General features: G+C 31.6%; 1 protein-coding gene and 1 long non-coding RNA gene across 6 annotated transcripts in view; one reads left to right on the top strand and one right to left on the bottom strand.

Moving 5' to 3' along the window:
- The window catches only part of LOC142331809 (uncharacterized), a 35,669-nt gene extending 32,303 nt beyond the window's left edge, over window positions 1-3,366 (bottom strand). The window contains exon 1 of the long non-coding RNA XR_012758096.1: window positions 3,225-3,366. This is a non-coding gene — a long non-coding RNA (uncharacterized LOC142331809). The remainder of the gene's footprint in view (window positions 1-3,224) is intronic.
- The window catches only part of LOC142331807 (jmjC domain-containing histone demethylation protein 1-like), a 62,344-nt gene that overhangs the window by 5,514 nt on the left and 33,383 nt on the right, over window positions 1-23,447 (top strand). For 3 of the 5 annotated variants that reach the window (XM_075377933.1, XM_075377931.1, XM_075377934.1), the window contains exon 2: window positions 18,907-19,071. In XM_075377933.1, the coding sequence (XP_075234048.1) occupies window positions 19,033-19,071 (39 nt within the window). In that variant the 5' untranslated portion in view covers window positions 18,907-19,032. Of the gene's footprint in view, window positions 1-6,179; window positions 6,353-18,906; window positions 19,072-23,447 lie in introns of those variants that run through there. The other 2 variants (XM_075377932.1, XM_075377935.1) reach the window with 2 other exon arrangements.

A 23,447-nucleotide genomic window follows, 5' to 3' on the forward strand; every position in this document is an offset into this window, starting at 1 on the left:
TTTTCTACGTTCATCCATCAGCTGCAATATATCGTCTGAAACCCAAGGTTTTCTACCAGTTCGCTTTATTCCGCCTAAGTTTGCTTCTGCTGATTTAAGAATTTCCTTTTTAACACTCTCCCATTCTTCTTCTACATTTTCTACCTTATCTTTTTTACTCAGACCTCTTGCGATGTCCTCCTCAAAAATCTCCTTTACCACCTCCTCTTCCTCAAGCTTCTCTAAATTCCACCGATTCACCTGACACCTTTTCTTCAGGTTTTTAAACCCCAATCTACATTTCATTATCACCAAATTATGGTCGCTATCAATGTCTGCTCCAGGGTAAGTTTTGCAGTCAACGAGTTGATTTCTAAATCTTTGCTTAACCATGATATAATCTATCTGATACCTTGCAGTATCGCCTGGCTTTTTCCAAGTGTATATTCTTCTATTATGATTTTTAAATTGGGTGTTGGCAATTACTAAATTATACTTCGTGCAAAACTCTATAAGTCGGTCCCCTCTTTCATTCCTTTTCCCCAGCCCGTATTCACCCACTATATTTCCTTCCTTGCCTTCTCCAGTGCTTGCATTCCAATCTCCAACTATTATTAAATTTTCATCTCCTTTTACGTGCTTAATTGCTTCATCAATCTCTTCGTATACACACTCTACCTCATCATCATCATGGGCGCTTGTAGGCATATAGACGTTAACAATCGTTGTCGGTTTAGGTTTTGATTTTATCCTTATTACAATGATTCTATCGCTATGCGTTTTGAAATACTCCACTCTCCTCCCTATCTTCTTGTTCATCACGAAACCTACTCCTACCTGTCCATTATTTGACGCTGAGTTAATTACTCTAAAATCACCTGACCAAAAGTCGCCTTCCTCTTCCCACTGAACCTCACTAATTCCTACTATATCCACATTTGTCCTACCCATTTCCCTTTTTAAATTTTCTAGCCTACCAACCTTTTTTAAGCTTCTAACATTCCACGCCCCGACTCGTAGAATGTTGTTTTTTAATTTTCTGGTGACCCCTTCCTTAGTAGTCCCCACCCGGAGATCCGAATGGGGGACTATTTTACCTCCGGAATATTTTACCAAGGAAGGCGCCTCCATTATTGCTATGTGAAAATGCAGAGCCACATTTTCTTGGAAAAAAAGCAGCTGTAGTTTTCCATTGCTTTCAGCTGCGCAGTACTCAGAGGACTGAGTGATGTTGATACGGCCGTTTAAGTCGTCCTGACTCACGCCCCTAACAACTACTGAAAGAGCTGCTGCCCTCTTTCAGGAATCATTCCTTAGTCTGGCTCTCAACAGATACCTCTCCGATATGGTTGCACCTTCGGTCCAGCTACTCTGTATCCCTGAGCACTCAAGCCCCCTCACCAACGGCAAGGTCTCATGATTCATAGAGGAGGAACAAAAGGTTAGGTTGATATAATATATAACCTAGTCGGAGGCGGTCCCTCCGACCCCCTCCCCACAAAAAAATGGTTTGACCCCTTTCTTGGGGGATTTCCCGCAAGCCAGAAATGCAACACTTGCTTATCGCAATCCAAACGCATGCGTTAAAGACAGTTAAAGGGCATTCCAAGAATCTTCATAAAGTTTTCAAGTTCTTTTGCTAGAATCAGCTAGTACTGGAAAAGGGGATGAACTAAAAATCTTAGCGATGTATTATGATAATAAATGTTCTGAATCTTTCCTCCAAGCGGAGTATCTTATTTGATGCGAGGAGATGAAGTTATTAAATTTAAAATACGATCTAGAAATTATTTAAATATTTGATCGTTGCAATAAATAATATTTGCCGAATATCAATTTTCTCTTACAAGTTTTAGCGACTCTTCCGGTAACATGTACTAATGAACGCTCGTTTTCCACAATAGTCAAAACGATTGCGCGCGCACACACACACACACACACACACACACACACACACATATATATATTTTAATTTGAATTCAAAACTTTTCGGGATTGCAGAGAAAGGCGCTACTACCCGCCATGGTGTGTGTGTGTGTGTGAGAGAGAGTGTGTGTGTGTGTGTGTGTGTGTGTGTGTGTGTGTGCATGCGTGTGTATTTGAGATCAATGTCAACAATTATTTCATGTTTTTTATTATTTTCTCATTAGGTTTTGTCGTTTAATAAAAAAAAAAGAAAATTCTGAAGCTTAAACTATATACATTAAGACAAAAATAAAGCCTGAAGTTTGCAACAATTTTTGCACGAATTTTTTTTTTTGTACATTTTAATAGAACTCGGTCCTCCATTCTATGTTGGTTAAAAAATAAGTTATCTAACACTGTAACTAACAACTTTGTATTCGCTCGAGTATTCCATTTATTGTATGTTAAATTTTTAATTAATGTAATTATAATATGTAATGTTAAATTACATATTTAATATTAATTTTGCCGAGATATTACTACCGTAATATCTCGGCAACCGCTCGTCCGATTTTCACGATTCAAACGGCGTATGTATCAGCAAATCGAGCGCCAACTGTTTAACGCATCGGATACGCTGTTGATCGACCGGATCTTGTTTATCCGGAAATTAAATCGTTTAGCCCTGCAGCTAGTAAATATATAAGAACAAAGTATATAAATGTCTAAACAAACACAGATTAAAGTTCACACATTACTTTATGTTAGTATTAATAAAAAATAGATATCTTTCTCTCTTTCGGTGTGTGGGGTGTGCGCGCGCATTTGTATTGTAGATTTGCAATATACGTAATAGTATACGTAATAATCAGCTAAGTTGATAAATTTAGAAATTGTGTAATCATATCATTACCCCGTTACATATCACCGGTAATATTTTTTATAATCTATAATAATTTATGGTTCAGTTATTTTTCTTTTAAGATGAATAGTTATTGAAGACGTTATAGTCTCGTCGTGGAAAAGATTTCAGATACTAATCTGAACACAAAAACACAAGACCTTTTGGTGTAAGATGTAGCAAGCAAGCACGCTTTCAGTGACTTGGACGGGTGACATTACATGTCTTATTAATTTCACTATTCGATTTTTTAAATTTCTGCTTTAAATTAAAATAAAAAATTGTAATTTTTGACAAAAAAAAAATTAACAGAAGCGCGCACGCGAATGTGCTTTTATGTTTACGTGCGCGGTTGTAATTATATATATAATACTGAATATTACATAAATACTACGTACTACTTTTCTTAATATAAAATATTATTATTAAAAGAACTTACCCGGTTTACATGTTGAATTATTTTCTGAATGGTCGTTTTTGAATTATTTTCTGAATGGTCGTTTAGATTCATTTAAAATATTCCTAAATATACTGAATAAGTAAACATGGCGTAAAGAAATATTATTTGGTGTATTTGACAACTTTAATCGTTAATAACAGTAATATTAATTTAACAAATTATCAGAAAGAAAAGATAAGATAATATATATATATATATATATATATATATATATATATATAAGTTTGGTTTATTCTATCTACATTGCTTTATATAATGGAACACGTAATAATAATATTATAAACAAATATAATGTCTCATCAACGTATCACATTTTGACACATGCAGTACTTTTTTGTTGACAAATTATGGCGCGAATCGGATGGATGGACGAGAGTCGGAACATTCCAGAAATATTGCTTTCACGTGTACACTCCCTCACACAATCATCACTACGTACAAAGTTATCACAGGAAGTAAATTTTGTTCATAGCCATCTTTTTATTTTACTAATGTTACTTTTTTATTTATTATTACTTTCTTATATTAATAATACAGATTACTGCATTCATTAGTTTTAATTTTCGAGTTAATAGTTTTTAATTCCTTGTACGAAGTAAAGAAAGTAGATTATGATCACAAAAAATTTCGGTTTTCAGATTTCAATGGAAATATCCGTTTTGACCATCCCTGAATCCATTTTTACTAGTTTTGGCGTGACGTCTGTACGTATTTATCTCGCATAACTCAAAAACGACTAGCCTTAGATTGTTGAAATTTTGGATTTAGGACTGTTGTAACATCTAGTTGTACACCTCCCCTTTTGATTGCAATCGACTGAACAAAAAGTGCTCAAAATCCAAAAAAATTGGAGTAATAAGCACTCACTGAGGGCTTTTCAACGATATATCATAAGTATATATATATTTCACTTATTTTATATTATGGACACGATAACTGCCGTAATTTTGCGCCAATCACTTTCAAATTGATACATAAAATATAACTACCCAAAATCTCGATCGAGTTCGTTAATGGGAAAAATCGGACTATGGGAGTGGAAATGGGGTGGCTTTTTTTTAGAAAACAAAACATCGCTATAACTTTCTTATTAAGTAAAATATTGAACTTCTGTTCAAGTTCCTACTATTCTTTGGATAAGGGCCTAACATATATGTAAGTAAAGTTTTTTGATATCACCAACTACTGGCCCAGGGGTTGGAAAAAATGGGGTTTTGAAGACAAAAAAATCATACCTCTCTTAATAGGCACAATATCGAATCGGTTTCAAGTGATCGTTAATCCTCTAAACATTACCTAAAACTTTTGTTCGAAACAATATTTGATATGACCAACCCTTACGGCAAGGGACGACCAAAATATTGCCGGAATTGTAAGATGGGCTAAAATTGTCGTACGCTAAACATGTGAAACTTTTTTCACGTGCAATTATTTTTGTTTCGAGTAAATATGAAGTTTTTCTTAACTTTAATCTGGTGGAAATCTTTTTTATCCCCTACTTAGCACCGGTGAAATCTACCTTCGCCTTCCGGCGTGCCGAAAGGTTTTTTATATTATATCACTTTTAAACTACTTTCAATATAATTTATTATAAACGTATTTTTTAACTGTAATCAATAATTAAAAAAAAAAGATGCTTTAAACATTTATTTTCTTTTAGAATTACATTATTATAAATGAATTTTTTTTGTGGTTTTCCGAGAAAAATAAATTACGATTATAAAAAAAGTAATCAAGTATATTAACTATAACCGGCCTCCGTGACGCGAGTGGTAGCGTCTCGGCCTTTCATCCGGAGATCCCGGGTTCGAATCCCGGTCAGGCATGGCATTTTCACACACGCTACAAATCATTCATCCTATCCTCTGAAAGTAATACCTAACTGTGATCCCGAAGGTTAAAAAAGTAATAATAACTATGTTTCTTTCCAAACCGTTAACTGCCATCCTTATTTCATAATTAAAGAGAAAAAATAACTGGATATTAATGTTGTCAATTGATATTAATAAATTATTTAAGATAAAATAGATTATGAATATTTGTTTATATAGTGCGTGATGAAGATAAAAGTTCCTTGCTGCCCTACCAGCGTTTTGTTGCTGTACATAATTATGTAACCGTTCCTCACTCCAATCACGTACGTTCAAGGTTAACAGAGTCTTATCGCTTTTATATATCCCTTTACCCAGTGGCAGGAAATAAAGTTATTTGTTTTTGAATTTCTTGTCGGGTTAAGAATTATTTTTATGTGCAAATTAAGAAAGAAATATTAAAAAAAAACCAAAAAAAAAACGTTAATTCAAAGAGCCGAACCCAGTACCTACAGTTTTTTTTAATCGGGTTAACCTTTTTCTTTTTTTTCTGTTTAGCCTCCGGTAATTACCGTTTAGATAATACTTCAGAGGATGATATGTACGAGTGTAAATGAAGTGTAGTCTTGTACAGTCTCAGGCCGACCATTTCTGAGGTCCTATTTTCTAGATGTAACCGGGTATCGAATCTGGAACTTTTAGTCTAGCAGGTAAAGTTAATATACCTCTAATAGCACACGGAAGTCATGTTACATCTAAAAAAGATTAATACTGTTTTTTTTTTAATTCCTGATTTGATATTTAAAAAATATAATAACACTTAATAACAAAATTGTATTGTATTATATATTGAACTTGATTACGTATATAAAATGATTATTACATGCAATTAAATAATAAGTAAAAATCTCGTTATAACCCCTTTGTGTACGGTTGGCTGTGTTGTATATGTCCATTTTTAATTTTTAAGTGAAAATTTATTCTCTTTAATATTTCATCTAATTATAAATGTTGTTGTTTAAAACAAGTGGTTGTGTCTTTCGATGTGTCTATCGATGACGGTTGATTCCGTTGGCTTGGGCGGGTGGGGATGATGGAGAAGCGCATCATGAGTGTAAACTAACGAAATTCACCGAGATGTTTTGTCTTGTAGTTAGTTATTGGCGGGAATTATCGGTAGATAGGCGACTGAATACGTAGTGCAATTGCCTCCAGTTAACATTGTTTCTTAACCTAAGTTGTAACGTCATCCAAATTTCATCTTTTTATTGAGATATTCCTTATTACTGATTTAAGGTGAGTTTTATTTATTTTGTTAATATTATTACATTTTTTAGACAATAATTGGCAGTTGTTTTATTCTGTGTATGTATTATTCAAATTATTTATTAGATTAAAAATGTTAGATTCCAGTTAACGCCGATTGATTTTTACAAAATAAATTAATAAATTTAATAATAATAAATAAATAAAGAGAAACAAGTTATATTGTTGTATTTTAGGTTATTTGGCCATTAACGGTGTATATATTTAACTAAACTGATATAAGCAAAGGGTATTTCGTGAGTGATATATTAGATAGCTCCTGGGTTCGACACCCAAAATAGCTTACCGTTTCTCTACCGATCTCAGTTAATGTCGTTAAATATTCATAAATGAATGTATTCTCGGGAATAACACAAAAATTTGAAAAAAATAATTTTTGATAGGAAAGAAAGCTACAAATAATCATTTTAATAAATTCGTAAAAATATTTTTAGAAATCTATCGGCGTATTTTTTATTTAACATATATATTTAACAATAATTAATCGTAAGAAAAGAAAAAAAACATCGGTAGCGAGTTTGTAGAAGGCGACCGATATTTATAATTTATGTGAGGTTCTGAGTTCGACACCGAGTAATTGTCATATATCTTAATAATTATGCGTACATAGTATTTAAAGCAGAAATTATTCGTAAAAAGTGTACGACATATATACAACAAACAGTCATTACAAATTTTTATATTTAACATTTCCCGTGTTTACTTTATATTTTTTAAGCTAACAATTTATGAAGTAACATAATTTAACGATGTACTCGTATTTTCGAAATAAAATTCTATACGCGTAATTTTTTATTACTACAAACGACGTTGTAACTTTTCTTCTCGTCGGGAAAAATCTTTGGATCAGAGGTTAAATTTTACGTAAATTTTTCATTTACAGTTACCGTTTTTTTGTTATAATTCCGACGAGAAATTTTTTAAAGCTTTTTCACGAACGGAAAGGCATTAATAAATTTAAAAAGCGTCGAAAACCTTAACGGTCAATTTTTTTATTACAAAGTTTTTGTACAAATGCACTTTGAGTGAGAAAATTGAAAAAAATACAAACATGTTTAAGTAGCCCACCGCATACAGCGAGAGAGATTGACGGCGGGGAGAGTGAGAGAGTGACTGGGAGAGAGAGGGGTCGAGTGAGAGACAGAGCGGGTAGTGTGAGAGAGCGAGGAGGATGGAGAGAAATTGAGAGAGGGGTTGGTAGGGAGATCATCGATGGAGAGGAAGCGAGACAGAGGGTCTCTCTCTCTCTCTCTCTTACTTCTCTTCTTTTCTAATACTATTATTCTTAATACGGAGTGGAATATATAAACGCAGCTCTAACATTGTGACTACAACAGGTGTTGCCAATTAACCTGACTTTTCCTTCCCCCCTGGCCCTTTGGCAGTCAAGTTTCGGCAATAGGTAAATCACAGCGTTGCGTATTTGACATTTACATAGAATAAACCTTCCAACCTAAACTAGTAAGCAAGATGAATACAAAAAATTATTTTTAATAAAATTTTTATTATTAATTTTTTTTTTTAATTTAATAACGAATCATTATTATTTTACCATTATTTACAAAAAAAAAAATTAAAATCGTGTTAAATTCTCTATTTGACAATATTGATATTTATCGTTTATGTATTAGTGTTAAAAACTTAAAAATCATACTTGATAACTTTTTTGTTTATTTTAATTTTGTTAGTAAAATTATTATTATTATTTTAGTTAGTCAAATAATCACTGATCTTATACATCCGACCTCAGTTAACCGAACTTACATATTTTATTTATCCGTAAAATTTACATAAATTATTGCTTGTTTTAAGTACTCGAATTATCAGAGAGATTTTCTTGTTACAAAATTGTGATTCAAATTAAATATAATCTGAGATTAATGTTTATTAAAACGTCGATTATTCGAACCTCCATATCTCAAACATTTTTCGACTAATTGCGGGGCCTTTTATCCGGAGGTCCCGGGTTCGAATTCCGATGAGGCATGGCATTTTCCTCCGCTACAAAATTGCCATCTCATCTCATCCTGTGATGCAATACATAACGGTTGGCGCTGTGGAAATGAAAAAAATTGTACATACTTTGTATGTTGTCAATACGAGTAAAATAAATTAATAAAAAAAAGCTGGTTATTTAGTGTAACATAACTTATATAAATCATACTGCATCATCTGCGGAACTGCTCGGCGACGGCTGTCTACAATCCCGTTGCTACGAGTGGTACCCCCACCCTTCACAACAGCTGTGTTGAAGGTTAAACTGCATAAAGCAATTTTAACAGTATAATAATTAACGAATTTATAATACTGACTAAAATAGAGTCTTTCGGTTCATTTTTTTTTCTCACACCACCCGGCATTTTTATTTATTTATTTTGTATTTTAAATACACGTATAAGCAGCACGGATGTAAGTCAATAATATCGAAACTTAGTTCTTCAATATCCTTTTTCGTTTTTTTTTTAATTAGCTCTAAATAAATAAATTTAACTGTATGGAGACTAAATTGATTCTAGGCGAAATATTTTATAAATATTATAAATGCGATTTTGTTTTGAAAAGGATTATGTTGTGAGAGTCGACCTAGGATCTTCAACTTAGATTTTTTTTAATATTGATACTCGGATATACATTACGAATTGAACTACTTACTATCCAAACCGGGAATTGAACCCGAGACCATTTAGCATATCTCTCGATTTTTTAAATATTGTTTTTTTATCGTTAATAAACAGTATTTTTGAATGAAACTGTGTTAAATAAAGTAAAACTCTGTTTTGGGGGAAGATCAAGTCTATTCTTTAACGTTATGTAATATTTATTTTAACGTTAAGTATGTGATTTTGTGCGGAAACGAAGAATCGAAATCGCGACTTTCAATTTGTCAGTCTTTTTTTTTTTAAATTGAGAATCGAACCTCCAGATTTTCATTATTTAAATTCTTTTTCTTTCGTTTTTAATCTTTTTACGAACTTATTTTTAAAAAAACTTACATCAGAAAAATTGAACTCTGTGGTAATCAAATTGAGTTTAAATTTTTTTTTATAACGATTATGCGTGCAATTGATAACAACTCTATAATCGAATCTTCAATTTAATTTTTTTTTTTAACGCATAAAACTCCCTACAAGTATTACATATATGGAATGATTCCCGAGCTGTAACCGAACCCTAAAAATTAAATATAAATTTAATACAAAAATTTAATCTTCTTTAAAAAAAATTCCAAATTTTTTTTGAATAAAGGACGTTTAAGAAATTATAACGAAACGAACTGGAAATTATATGAGGCTTTAACTCGACAAGTACAAAAACCTGACTCTTTCTGCTCGCGAAAACGATAATACTATTTTAATTCAATAATTTATTGTTATTAAATATTCACCATAATATTAGGTTGGTGGTTGTGTGTAGAAGTACGGTATTTCAATTCTAAAGCGAATTAAAATTTAAAGCCTGACAGGGATATGAACCCGGGACCTTTCGGATAAAAAGGGAAGACATTACTACTCCACCTCGGCGACTGGCGAGGTGATTAGTTGATACGTGCTGAAGTATTAATTACCTGTGACTTTCAGTATAGTCAGTTTCACTATTGCGTTACCGAGGTGACAAATCGATTACAAAAATGCAGTGAGACGCGAAAAATTATAAGTTACTTTGTAATATCTAAGTATAATTTTTGAGATAAATCCATACTAAATGTGTGCTTGCACGTTTGTGTTCGCGCGCTTTTTTGTATTATAGACGGGCTGGGCTCTACTGTGAAATACGGTAGTCGGCTTGCTGAGATAAATTTAGAAATAATCCTTTTATATCATAACCCCCTTATGTACTAATTAATATTTCTTATCTATATTAAAATTAATGATCCTGTTTTTTTTCTCTGTGATAAGTTACTAAATACGTATGGTCTAAGTTATTGTAAAATTGTGTTCAGATCCTGACAGGGAATCGAACCCGACACCATTGGTGTAGCAGGCAAGCATGCTACTTTATGTGACACTAAAGTGGTGACGTAACATTTTTATTTTTATTTACGCTATTACGTTTTTTTATATTAAAAGAAAATAGCAATATTTAGTAAAAAAGATGAACGGGCGCTCTCTAGTTTTTTTTTTAAATTAAAATAAAATATGCGTGAGTGTAAATTATATCCGTAAATTGAATATTAGGTAAAACGAAATAACTGAAAACCTTAACATTACAGTTTAACGTTGGTTACGTTCCTTTGTTAACTTTGTATACATAGGTTTAAGCGAAAATTTGGTTTCAATTATTATTTTGTAAAATTAAAAGTTTTCAAATCTGTAAAACATTAATGTTATACTGTCGGTTGTTATTATGAGAGGAGAAACAGTACAGTGTAGGCAATACATTTTAGTTGGCGCGCTTCATAATTTATTTTGCAGTGTCACACCTCTTTTTCCCCTTTTCCTTGACTTTTTTTCATTCATAAAAACTATAATTTTTTAATTTATAAAGAAAAAATCATTAACAAACGTATAAAGAAAAGTTTATACTGGATTTACTCGTAAAAATAATACCCATTTTTCAAGCAATAAACTTAAAATGTTTTAATTTGTAACTCGCTAGTTCGATTTTTTTTTACAAAACTGTTGATCATTTTATTAAAAAAAATGATTACGATAACTTTTGTTATTAATTTTGTAAAAGTGCTTTTAAGAAACAATAAATAATATCGGTAGAAAACTATCTGATATAGACTTAATTACTATATTCCACACGGACTGGAGTCTGTGTATAATATATAGTTTCCTGAAAAAAGAATCCATTAATTTGTCGCATTCTTTCTTGTGATTGTGATAAATATAAACGGTCTCTGGTATAGGAGGTACTAATAAGAATTGCGTTCTCTGATAGTAATGATGCTCGGTACGGTACATTTGTACGACTGAACATCATTTCCGTTTCAGTAGGTTAGTACCTTGTTATGCGACAACATATCTTAGCTAAGTAAAGTATTTAACGGGAAACGGCTTCTTCCTAATTCTTCTTAAAGAATTTGCTAGTCGTAACTCGATTACAAACTGTTTTCGGACGTATGTTTGTACGAACCCTTCTTCTTAATTTCAAGCTCTAAAATCGGTTCCCAAATTATTTCTCTTTCCTCCTAAATCATCTTATGTGTGTATACATATATATTTAATTACACAAATTAAAATATAAAGTGTATAGTTTACATTTTATAAAATTATTTTTTTAAAAACATCATTTATGATAAAATAATTTCTTCACTTAAAGTCTATTTAAAGTTTGTAAATTCGATGCGACGATCAACTTGAACGTTTAAAAAATTTAGACGGGATTACTCTCCTTTTACAGTGAGAAGTATAATTTTTGTACTTATGAAATAATTTCATAGAATCGATACACGTACATAAAAAAATATGTCAGAGATTCGAATTAAATTTAATTTGACTATATTTATTCCTTATAATATTTAACATAACGATAAATAAAATAAATATCGTGGAGGTTGGAAATTGAAAGCGCCCTTGAGAAGTTAGATCCGATAACGAAATTATTATCCACTATAGTGCATCTTCGGTAAGAAATTAAATGATCTTTATACCCCTCAAAATTTACGCGCGCACACGCACAGAGAGAGAGAGAGAGAGAGAGTGTGTGTGAGTGTTAGAGAATTTTCGCGCTGTCTGGGACAGAGTGAGGATTAAGAGACGGGGTGATGATAGTGATTGTGATGTTTTATTACTTTCCAAGAGCGACTCTTATTTTGATAATCGTATTCTCTAAATAAGTATATAATTTCGTACCAAATTCTTACGGTATTTTGTATTTCACTTTTAGTCGTTTCTGAAATATTAAATTTCGTATTTTAAAATGCTTGAAATTTATCGGACACCAGAATTGCAGGTAGTACAGGTAGACAGAAAGTTCTATGTTCAAATTTCGGTCAGAATTGGTTTTTTTATACGCTTTATTAAAATTTGAAATAAAAGTAAGTGACGAACTGAATGTGGGTCTATTGCCCGTACAAATAAATAAATAGAAAAATGTATTAGGTATTAATACGTGTTAGGAAGAATAGCATTAATAAAGATTACGAGGTCGAATTGTAAATAAAACTGGAAAAATTTTATCTGTTATTATGTAATATTAGAATCTTTTTTTTTTTGTAAATTACTTTACAAAACTGATAAATTTAATCGTAATATTTAAAAAAAAAATATTAAAATTAAGGGAGATTAATTATTATTTTAAATAAAATGATCGACAAATCTTGATTTAATTTAATTATATCGAACGTCTATATAAGAAATATATTAGGGATATTAACTTTGTTATTCGACAGAAATACACACACACGTACGCACATTTACGGTTGTATTTGAATTGTTGTACCATCGCGTGACCAGTACTGTACGTGGGTAGCCAATCAGAGTGAAGTTAGCCACCTGCTGCATTTGTTTCATCCCCCCTCTCACCCCGCACCGTCATTGCAGTAGTCAGACTGACAAGTTGTTTTTACTTGATGTCATCCCAATAAAATTAAACAAAAAAATAATTACCTCTGACAGCGTATGAACCATACAATTTTATAAATGATTGTTTTATTTTATCATTGCCTATCGAACTATTGTTTTTCTATTAAAGCATTTATTACTTTAAAGAATTTACTTATTACATTTATTTTATTTATATTTAATTTTTTTTATTAAACACTTCGCTTTTATTATAATCTGAATTTTTTAAAATCTAGCACAAATTATGTATTACAGTAAATAAATTTGTACCTTCAAAACTAGATTTAACTAACATACAATCTAGTTTTGAAGGTACAAATTTATTTACAAGAGGTTGTTGATGAAGCTTTCTATTATTTAATAAAATCTAATGTTACAGCTGGATAAAACTATATGTGTATATGTCTTTATCAGTAATGCAAGAGTTCGCACGCACGCACACCCGCGCGCGCAAATGAAGGAATCCGTTACTACATAATTACAATTTTTAATTTTTATTAAAATATTACATACGTTTACTTCTTAACAAATGTTACCGTTCGTAAATGTAAACATCAGAATTTTTAATTTACTAAATCACACGAATCATTTACCGGTACAAAACAAAAATTCACATATTGCTATATAAATTCATATTTTGATTTAAGCACGTTTTTTCAAAAAAAGGCCTAAAGGATTAATATTTGAATATATGTATAAATAAATATACACTTATACAGACTTTTGAGAAAAATACAAGGTCTTCTGAAGCAGCTTTTTCAATATTGTAATACCGGGCGAGCGACTTAAAATCAAATCTAATCAGCTCGAAATGCAGTTATTTTAGCGTCGCGTTTAACACTGCTATTACTAATAGTCTATTTTTGTCGGTTGTAAACTGTTCCTGCTACAGTGCGATATAGTTTCGTTCTTTACGATCATGTTTATCCTAAAATACAGTATTCCATCGAGGAAAGGGCTGCTATCGAGGAAGCGTTGGATCCTTTCAAGAGAAACGTAAAATATTTTCGCTAAGTTTTCGAACGTCAGTATCCCTCGATAAAGAGTAGTGCACGATTCGGTTAAAAAACGGCGCACAACGGAGTCCGTTTCAAACTCAAAACCAAATAGGCGACCTTTCGTCAGGACTCCGTAGGCCACAGCCCGTATTCAAAAAAGAATATCTGCCGGTCCGAAAAAAATCTATAGGGTAAATTATTGTGTAAAGATTGTGTAAAATACACATCTTGTCGTAAGATTCTTCACGACTTAAATCGAAACCTTATCGTGTAAAAACTAAGCAAAACAGACTAACCGAAACGTCTTAATTTTTAAGGGGGTCATAAAAGGAGTAAACTTGACGGGTTCTTATGATTTTCACCTGAAAACTGGAATAAAGCAGGTCCCAATATTGTATCTCCCATAGATTTTACGATAACCACCGTAAAACAGAAAAATTCAGTGACGAAAAACACGTTTTTTTAGGTTTGAAGTACATTAATTTTGTTAAACGACTGAAAAATGCGTAAATTTTAAGAAAACGTGTAGAGAACTTAATTTTGAGAAAATAGATGAAATGAAGTCTACGAAAAACAAAAAAAAAATATCAACTTTTATTATTAAAAACAAAACGGAACAAATTTTAACAGAAAACGAATGAATTTATGAAAATTAAGAACAAATTTTTAGTGTGATAAATTTAGATCGCAAACAACAAATTGATTTGTAGAATTTAATAATCTTCGTGAGAGTAGTACACTTTGCAGCACTCGTGTTTCATCTGAACCCCGACCGTTACAAGCCGATGAAAAGAAAAAAATTCTTCAAGTAGTACAGTTTAGTTCCAAAACGTGCACGGGAAGAATTTCTACGCTACTCGACTTTCTACAAAGTTTACTAAAAGTTATAATAGCAACTGGCCTTTTATTGCTGGTACTTATGTGTGATATTTTAAAATAAACTGAAGTTTTTTTGGAAAAAGGTTCATCAGAGTAAATAATTTTAAATTATACTTCTTTTATTTAAGTATATGCCTTGTTGGATATTTATGTCATCCATTGATCTCTCATCTAAAACCAATTCCTTCGTCTCTTCTTCAATCACCCGAAACCTATCTTCCCTCTTGGTTCATATTCCTTAATAATTTTTAGAATTCAGTCTGCATCCATTCTTCTTATGTATAGAGCTGTTGTTATTTATAATCATTAATTTTAGCATTTAAATTAAAAATGTTCAGTACTTGCTTGTATACTCATTACACCTTCTGTTCAACTTTGGGTATTCTACAACCGCTTTCAAGAACCTCATCTCTCTGTTTTACAGTGTTTGCCTGTGAGCCGATCTTATTGTCCATGTCTTGGACAATAAACAACCTGGAACTGACATTACCTGATAAATTTCAGTAGGATTTCTCATCTTATTTTATTTTTAAGCATGTTTCACTGCGCTACTCATTCTGTTGACTCGTTCGGTCTTACTGTTTATTTTAACCTTACCGTGATAAGATTTGTTACATCCAAGAAAGTTAAAACACTTGACTTACTCAATAGAATAATCATCAATTACAATCTTTGATCTAGGGGTCATTGCTCTTTGTCACTGAAAATGTAAATTAAAATCTTAAAAAAAAACATTACAAATTACCAGTTTGCAGACCTGACATGACATGACAACAGTATTGTTATACGAACTACTATGCTATTGTTGAAGTTAATAGACTGTTGAATAACAGTCATAGATGAAATTTAATTTTCTATTTTTTTTATCCATTTATATCTGTTATTTGTGTTATCTATTGTTATTTATTATTATTTTTTATTGTTATTTATTTATTATTATTATTATTATCTATTGTTATTTTTATTATTTCTTATTTGTTATTTGTTATCTATGAGATGCTCTACTTTATGTAGAGCATCTCGGGAATTTTACTGAGTCTCATTCACCTAACCCTAGAAAAGCTTTTGTTAAAAAACAAGAAAATTTCATTGTACCCTAAACCAAAATAGACAAAGGATATCCTGTTAATTGATACTGCCCCATCTCCCAGTGATCAATTTTAACTACATATCGGAAACCTCCTTTATGTTAAAAAAATTATTTTGTGAATAACCCCTTCCAGTGAATTGTTTTTATTTAGTAGCGATCAATTATTTTATTGGTTTAAGGTAAATTAATATTTCAGCAGTAATCTATTGAAAATTAGTGCGACTGATTTAAAGGAAATTCATTTTATTATTATAGTCATTAATCAAATTGATGTTAACAACTGAAAACAGTTATTTCCATTCTAACACTTGTGTGAGCTTTATGTCAGTCTTGTCACAATGTGTTAAATTTGTTAATTAATAAATAGATAGTTTTTGCTATTTCTAAACAAAGTTTCTAAAAAGTTTAGCTTTATTAGCAACAAATCCTTCTTTTTTTAATGTACTTGTAATTTAAAACTTTTTAAATGCAGGAAAAGTTTACATTTTATAGCTTTTGTTTTGAACTGTTAATTAGATTTCTGTCTTAAGTTAACTTGTTTATCATTCCTTTTTATTACAATATTATAACTTTTATGTTAGTTATTCTTATCTTTCTTATATACTTTCAACCTCTGTTAATGCCACCTTTTTGTCTCTTTTCTTCACCTTTTTTTGTCATAATATCTCATTACATTCCTTGGAGTTGCAGAATATTTTATTCTCTCCCCTCTTCGTTGGCATCTCCTTATCTTCTCTTATCTCTTTACTTCTCTTTCCACATATTCTATTCAGGTTTTTTTTAAATCCATTCTTTGCCTCTCTTTGTTCACTATTCATCCAGTCTCTTCTTCAGTATTCATTTTGACATACTCGTATCATTCATTCCTTCCATACGCTCATATAATCTAAGTTGTCTGTTTTCTAAGAAGTGAACTAAAATGGAATTCCTCCGGTAACTGGTAGTGCCGGTTGTATAGCTGATGCCAGAATTGTACAACTTCTAACTGTCGTCCTTTTTCAGGAGTTCTAAACTTCTGTGCAGTTAAGAAACAATAAAAATGGAAAGTTCATTTTTGAAGAATACTACCAAAGGTGGTTCTAATCCGTCATGTCTTAAGAATGTGTGACCGGCCATCTCGGATTATGCGGGGTCAGTTACAAAAAAGTCTTGTTTAAGACTTGAGATGTGTTTTGTTCATTAGAGTTCTTAGTTAGTAGTACATCGATGTGAATGTTGCTGTTGGCATTCATATTGGTGGCATCCTGGCCTAGGTTAAGACTGGAAGCTGTCATAACCGAGGTATTAAAAATGACCCCCAGTAAAAGCCCATAAGGGCTAGGTACGGAGGAGGTGGTGTGGCGACTGTAACTGTCACATGGAGGGTGTTGGTCTGTACTAGTTCAGGATGCCCCTCTTAATTTAAATATGGAAAAGAAGCTTTAGTGATTTCAAATAAAGTAATTACTTTAAAAACAAGAAAACTAATGACAATTTATATGTATTTTTTTGTTATGAAAGAGTGGGAATCAAAAATTATGTTCATTAGCCCGATGGAAAGTCGGTAGCGTATGAAAAGACCCTATTCCTGACCGGGGTTCAAATCCAGGACCTCCTCATGAAATGCCGAGAAGGGTATTTTTTCAGAACACTGTATGGAACTTCATTTGATATTAACAAAACCTCTGTTAATTAGATGAGCTCCTTAAGGTTCATATTATATTAATTTTATTTTATTTGGATCTATTGCTAAGAGATCAGTTAGATCAATTTTTAATTGTCACTCAAAAATATCAACGTTTTATGAAACCGAACTAGTGTTCTTGGTGGTGATGTATAAAAACCAGCTTAAGCATAGGTTTGGCTATTAAGGCTTTACCTTTTAAAATACTACTCTTTATTTAACTGGCATTGATTGATAAGGTCATTAGTCACTGACTAATTAATTCCAACAACGTGCAGTGGAACTGCACCTAGCATTGTGTTTAACTTTGATTATCTACACACACTAGTTTCGTAAACATAACTTGGTTACTAGTATTTCACCATCTACATTCAGTTACTATTGCTATAAACAGCAGATCTTTTAACATTATACTGTCGCATGTTCATGGCTCGATCAGGATATTGAGAAATTAACAATTTGATAATTACAATTTATTAGTTTAACAGTATAGAACGTAAATAAAATAAGACCAATCAACAATAACAAACATTAATAATAAAAATAATGACAACTGTCAGTAATTGTAATAAACAATGATTACATACAAAATAGAATTTAAAGTAAGATCAGGATTTATTTGCAGGTAGTTAAATATTAAAAACCAGAATTCAGCCCATTGACAAAAGACATTATCATCATGACCACTAATATTTACACCTCTAACAACTGGTTTTGTATTACTATGAAGATAATATTAGCCCAAAGTTCATTCATTCAAATACCTTTCCTGTTCACAAATAAAATTACCCTAATAATTTATAAATGAGTTCAATACTTTATCTCTTTCACTAATTTTCTATAGTCACTCACTGAACAACCTCCTGCGGCCTCCTACTGTCCTCACGGAATGCTTGAGATGTCACTTCACATGGTCAAATATGCACAATCTCACTTCTTCACTGACTTGTGTAATAACTCCTCCCTTTTTCAAAACTGAACTCACCTTGCCTTCCCTGGAGTATTTATACACTTATCCTCTTTACTTACAGAACCAGACCCAAGTTGAAGCATGATAGTGATTTTCAGAGACATCTTCCCATACATTCCCACCCTGGTCTGGTATTTCTTCTCGTGGAACAACATCTGTGGTAGGTGTGTTGTTGGGCGGTATTAAAAAGAACTATTGTTCTTTGTTGTTTGTTTGTTGTAAATGGACCTGTTAGCTTTAGAAAAAGGATCCCTTTTAGTCCCCTTCTGGATTCCTTCCATTATATTTTCTACTACTTTCTTGTTAATCGGCAGGAATCTTTACTCAGGTCTGTTATACCGGACTTTATTGGAAATACCGGAATTTATTTTACTAGTATTGTTATAATTATGTAATACATTTTTTTATTTTTCAGGTTTTACATATGCATATCGCAAGTGAAAAGAAAAGTTGCCATTGACTACATCAGGATCGCCATTACAGTTACGATGTAAAACATTTTTATCCATTACATTTGTTGTTCCTAGAGAACGTGATTGCCATGAAATATATACAACTCTACAACAGTTGTTTCAACCAGGTATTGTTATTATAATTATCATTATTATGTTTACCTTTGAGGTGAAGTGATAGCAACTCTACCTTTCTTCCAGAATATACTTGGTTTTTTCTTCCTAATCATATGTAGCACTTTCATGTGCTACTGAATTCATTTTTTTTTTGTCTTCAGTCATTTGACTGGTTTGATGCAGCTCTCCAAGATTCCCTATCTAGTGCTAATCGTTTCATTTCAGTATAACCTCTACATCCTACATCCCTAAAAATTTGTTTTACATTTTCCAAACGTGGCCTGCCTACACAATTTTTTCCTTCTACCTGCCCTTCTAATATTAAAGCGACTATTCCAGGATGCCTTAGTATGTGGCCTATAAGTCTGTCTCTTCTTTTAACTATATTTTTCCAAATGCTTCTTCTTCATCTATTTGCCGCAATATTTCTTCATTTGTCACTTTATCCACCCATCTGATTTTTAACATTCTCCTACAGCACCGCATTTCAAAAGCTTCTAATCCTTTCTTCTCAGATACTCCGATCGTCCAAGTTTCACTTCCATATAAAGTGACACTCCAAACATATACTTTCAAAAATCTTTTCCTGACATTTAAATTAATTTTTGATGTAAACAAATTATATTTCTTACTGAAGGCTCGTTTTGCTTGTGCTATTCGGCATTTTATATCGCTCCTGCTTCGTCCATCTTTAGTAATTCTACTTCCCAAATAACAAAATCCGTCTACCTCCATAATCTTTTCTCCTCCTATTTTCACATTCAGGGGTCCATCTGTGTTATTTCTACTACATTTCATTACTTTTGTTTTGTTCTTGTTTTTTTTCATGCGATAGTTCTTGCGTAGGACTTCATCTATGCCGTTCATTGTTTCTTCTAAATCCTTTTTACTCTCGGCTAGAATTACTATATCATCAGCAAATCGTAGCATCTTTATCTTTTCACCTTGTACTGTTACTCTGAATCTAAATTGTTCTTTAACATCATGAACTGCTAGTTCCATGTAAAGATTAAAAACTAACAGGGATAGTGAACATCCTTGTCGGACTCCCTTTCTTATTAGGGCTTCTTTCTTATGTTCTTCAATTGTTATTGTTGCTGTTTGGTTCCTGTACAAGCTAGCAATTGTTCTTCTATCCCTGTATTTGAACCCTAATTTTTTTAAAATGCTGAACATTTTATTCCAGTCTATGTTATCAAATGCCTTTTCTAGGTCTATAAACGCCAAGTATGTTGGTTTGTTTTTCTTTAATCTTCCTTCTACTATTAATCTGAGGCCTAAAATTGCTTCCCTTGTCCCTATACTTTTCCTGAAACCAAATTGGTCTTCTAACACTTCTTCCACTCTCCTCTCAATTCTTCTGTATAGAATTCTAGTTAAGATTTTTGATGCGTAATTATACTAATTGTTCTGTATTCTTCACATTTGTCTGCCCCTGCTTTCTTTGGTATCATGACTATAACACATATAACACATATTGGGGTCAATATCGCCAGGGGAGTAAATAGTTTTTTGAGATCGGTTTTCTCAAAATTTTACTAACATTACCCCTATTTCATATTGAACTCGGTACATATGTACATGCTTATTTTACAATTTTAAATAAAGTTTTTGCCTCAAAATTCACCTCCTTTCCCCCCAAAAAACTAAAAATCTTTCTATTTATCGTATATTTTTTAACATTTTTTTTTAGGAAGAAATAAAATTATTTTTATATCTTCCTTGACATAGTAGTAGTACAAGTGACCACCCAAAAAATACTTTGGTGGCAATGTGGGGGTGGTGGGCCCCCGATCAAATTTTAAAAATATCGATTTTTTTTAATTTTGTAAAGCTTTATTTGGTCTATTTAAAATTTTAACGCTATTAAAAGTTTAAGTAATAAGCTTTTAATAACAGTATTAGAATAAAGTTTTATTTCAATTCAATCTGACACCCAAAAAATAAACTTAGGTAACATTTTATCGACCGTATATTTTTTAGTGTAATTTTTTTAGTTTCTTTCATTTAACAAAGAAACTAGAAAAATCAAAAAAATTGCTTGGAAGATGATTTTTATGGAGACGATTAGAGGGAAATTTTGGAGGAGGGGATTTTTGAATTTAAAAAATTTATTTAAACACACGATAATTTTACAGTAAACCATCATAAATATCCAAGCCGAAAAAATAAATTTTAGTTAACTTTTTTCACGTATCATTATTTTTCCACCGTATGAAAATAATTAATGCCAGGAAAATATCGAAAACTTTTTTGCCAGCTGTTAAGTAATTTATAGCCGATACGTTATAAATTTTACGAGCGGGAGGGAGTCGGTTGATATAGACAGTAAAAAAATAAATCGTTTCATCTGATTTATGAAGGTTAACATTACCTTTTTGTGAATTCACGCGTGCCAGTGTAGAAACGACGCATTTTACTTACGACATTAGATCTCGTGTAAAAGAAAGAATAGAAATAAAATGATGTACGAGTGAATTCGGTTTAGAGAAAGAAAATTAAAGAACGAATGAACGACCGAAAGAAAAGACGAAGAGAAGGGAAGGAGGGCTAATTAATAATTTTTGTTGTAGAATTGCGGTGCGACTGTGGGAACAAATATCGGAGTACAACCGGAGAAATACAAACATCTAACAGCACTGTTCCGTTACGAGACGGGGGCGATTAACGTGAAACTATTGTCCGATACTTATTTGCATCTACACCTATTATCATCGTCACCCTTACCATCAACGCTTTACTATTTTATTACAGTCTTTGATTGCGACCTGTTACCCTGGGAAAAACCGAATAACAAATCTACAAAATAGTACTGTTTTTGTACAAATTCTAGATCTTACGTCTATCGCATCAAACTGTCCAGCGGATATTTTATTTATTCTTCCATTTGTATTATTCGTTTTTTAATACGATGTCAAAATTCTCTTAAAAAAGTATTTTTTATTTTTTTTTTAATACACTAGCAGTTAAAGTTCATATCAAAGTAACTTAGATGGGATGAGGTGCTGATAAAATAAACTTCATTTTTTATTAGTTTACAAATTTAAACCGATAGAATCTCTTTATTTATTTGGATAAAGAACCCGGTTGCCTTCTGAGCTATCTTGCCGGTCAGAACTGTACATATACCGATATAAATATGTAACGCAAAATAATTAGTTTTATAATTTTTTGGTATTGAATTTTTCTAGGCAACAGAATTCAGTTTTTGGTTACTGATAATTTTCTTGTCCCCCCTGACTTCAGTTTGTCTTAGAACAGGGTAGAGGTATAATATAAGATTACGATATGTTATTTAGAAGGTTGCAGATGAGTAAATTAATATTTACCGTTTTCCAAACAACAGCCGATTAATATTGTTTATATTAGCATAAAAAATGCGTGTAACAATGACATAAATACTAGTACAAAAGGAACCTGCGAATGATATTTTAAGTGTAAGTGAATTTACTTTTGTTTTAAAAAATAATTTTTTTCCATAAATCTTTTTTTTATATTAAAAAAAACCGTTCTAATTTAGAAGAAAAAATAAACACTAGGTAGCTTACTACACTTGTAATAATTTTGCGTAGCGTACTTATTTACCCTTAGTTCGGAGGGGTTACAGTCCTTGATAGTTTTTTGTATCCTTCCATACAAAAAAAAAAGCTGAAAAAATTTTGTAATAAATAAAATGTGAAAATTAAACTAACCTTTATCCACATATTATCTAACTTAAAGAGTTCCTACATAATCATATAAATATGTACGTTTATATAAAAAATTATAATTCTTTGTTTTTTAAAAAAGAAGCAGAATAATAGGCATTACATAACCAGAAATAGGGGTGATTCGCTCGGTTACACCTTGTTATATAGATGAGAGGTAGGAGTAAGAACAACTTAAAACCGGGTTACTGCCTTTTGGACGACACCTTATGTATATTTTCCTTTAACTAAAAACAGCAGCAAAAATGTTAATATCTTCAACATTTTTGTTCTCATTTTTCTATTACCGGGTACATTTATTTTACTGCTACTGCAGTCGGTCGGTGTATAAATAAATAATAACAAATATGACTTATATGATACTAAGCGGGTTTATTGTACGATTTCAGATATATATAAATATATATTAAATATAATCGACGTAAATATTAAAATAATGCGTTAGTTGAGATTTTAAAATTTTACGGTCAGAATATCGAAGCTTCTTATTATAAAATCGATCGATCAAAATCAAATAGTCGAATATTAAAACTATTTTTTGTAAAATGTAGGTATTTCATTCAAGGACATCGTATCGAATTCTAAGAATATAATACCGGCAAAAAAGCAATTAAATAATTTTTGAATAGAAAGGTCTCCGAGGATCGAAGTAAGGTCTTTACGGTGTAGTAAATACGTTG

This window comes from Lycorma delicatula, chromosome 10, assembly GCF_047948215.1.
Source record: "Lycorma delicatula isolate Av1 chromosome 10, ASM4794821v1, whole genome shotgun sequence".
NCBI lineage: Eukaryota > Metazoa > Arthropoda > Insecta > Hemiptera > Fulgoridae > Lycorma > Lycorma delicatula.